The following is a 1,817-nucleotide window of genomic DNA, read 5'->3' as shown; positions in this document are numbered from 1 at the left end:
AGCGTGAGCTGTACATGATGCCTCCCTCCCTCCCTCTCACCTTGACGGCCACGCGTCCCTATAAGCCCAGAGTAAAGCCAAGCCGATCGCCCCGCTCCCACAACCCACGTCCAAAAACCGGATCGGAAGATTTGGTCCTCCCCCTCCCCCTCCCTCTTCCCCTTCCTCCCTCCCTTCCTCCTCCAGGACCCACTCCACGAGCTCTTCGGTCTCAGGCCGTGGTATCAGGACGGGGGGCACCAGGGCTAAATGGATGCGATGGAAATCCCAACCTCCCACCAAATACTGCACTGGCTCCCGCTTAATTCCATGCCGGTATAACAGGGATTGAAAGGCAGCCCGGATGTCTGAGAGGGTCAAGGGGGGGAGGGGGAGGGGGAGAAAAGATGAAGATACATCCCGCCCGGCCCTTGCACGACTATCTCGCACAAGGAAGGTTGAGGATATACCTGGGGGTAGAACATTTTCCCCTTTCTCTTCACTTCCCTCGGAGACCCGTTCATGAAGGACCCGCCGCGGCGTTGATGGCGGGTAGTGGAGGGCGTGAAGCAGTAGGTATTCGGCAGAGAGGGCGGCGTCGGGGACGTTGTGGTCGAGGAGGAAAGACGTGGCCCATGCCAAAGAGGCGGCTATTGTCCCAGAGGAAGGGGGTGGCAAAGATGGAGGAGACGAAGAGGGGGAGGAGGAGGAGGAGGAGGAGGAGGAGGAGGAGGAGGAGGAGGAGGAGCAAAGGGAGGAAGAGGAGAAAGACGGAGCATAGGTGGATGAAGCGGAAGGAGAGTAATGAGATATGAGAGAAGAGAAAGAGAAGGGACAAGGGATGGCCGTCATTTTCTGTCGGAGATTTGAAGAAGGGAAGAACAGGGAACGACGTGGTGTGGACATAGGCTGTCTGGTGCATGGCATGAAATATGCACGTCGAGGGCCTACAGTCGCACAAAAAGCCTGTCAAATGGTCAAAAGAAGCGATTTCATAGTCTTTTAGCTCTGTTAGGGTTCTGAGAAGGGAAAGGCAGATCATCAGTACGTACTTTCGCAATGCTCAACACCAGGGGAATTAGGGCGAAGCCCGGTCTAATCCTCTCATTCCATTTTATACGTGCCGTTGATAGCATGATGCACGTAACCAGAAACACCTGTTACGTTGCAGACGGTGTGACAGCGTGGTTTAAAGAGGACGATGGCTTCACATGAAGGTAAAATGAAGTAGTGCGTCTCTCAGCAAGCTGCACAGGAAGTAATTACATGTGAGCAAATAAAGGAGAACTCCTTGGGGACGATTCGAAATCAGGGCAGCTCCACCAAAATCGAGCTGTATATCCCTAGCATACATTCGTTCAAGTCGCGGCTTGCTGCTTGAAAATAGCTCATGTGTGTAAAATTTCTTGGCAGGTGGCTTGGCACGTAGGGGCCGGGTAGCTTTTCGAGTAAGGTTCGGTTGAAGCCCACCCGGTACTGGAATTCCTGAACAAACCAAATACTCTCCGGTCATTGCCGTCCAATTTTTATGTCTTCGATGCCAAAAACGGAATGAAGAGGACACAAAGAACTCCTCCCAGTTGAGAACTTGTTTCTTTCACCTTCGCGACACTGCAAGTTCCGCCCGAAAGACTTTACCTACTCCGCTGGAGACATTGACTCTTTGAAGCCTCACGGGGCTTTCATTAGCCTCTCCCCTAGAGAGCTGAAGCAAGCTTACCGGTTCAACTTACCGCGGTTTTTGGCTTACGCCCCTCCCCCTCCTATTCCCACTGCAGGGCGATGCACCGACCATACCTTCAATACGCCGTCTGAAGACCCGGTCGCTATGATACCCG

At 53.5% G+C, this 1,817-nt stretch overlaps 1 protein-coding gene across 1 annotated transcript; it reads right to left on the bottom strand.

Moving 5' to 3' along the window:
* Positions 1 to 245: 245 nt before the first annotated feature.
* On the bottom strand, positions 246 to 1,115 carry NGA_0234100 (uncharacterized protein; the record flags this gene model as incomplete). Its single annotated transcript, XM_005854402.1, has 3 exons — positions 246 to 347; positions 430 to 945; positions 1,032 to 1,115. The coding sequence occupies 3 exons, from the start codon at positions 1,113 to 1,115 to the stop codon at positions 246 to 248; spliced, it is 702 nt and encodes a 233-aa protein (XP_005854464.1).
* Positions 1,116 to 1,817: the final 702 nt, after the last annotated feature.

Source organism: Nannochloropsis gaditana (assembly GCF_000240725.1).
Source record: "Nannochloropsis gaditana CCMP526 unplaced genomic scaffold scaffold518, whole genome shotgun sequence".
NCBI lineage: Eukaryota > Eustigmatophyceae > Eustigmatales > Monodopsidaceae > Microchloropsis > Microchloropsis gaditana.
This window is presented reverse-complemented; position numbering and strand designations above follow the sequence as displayed.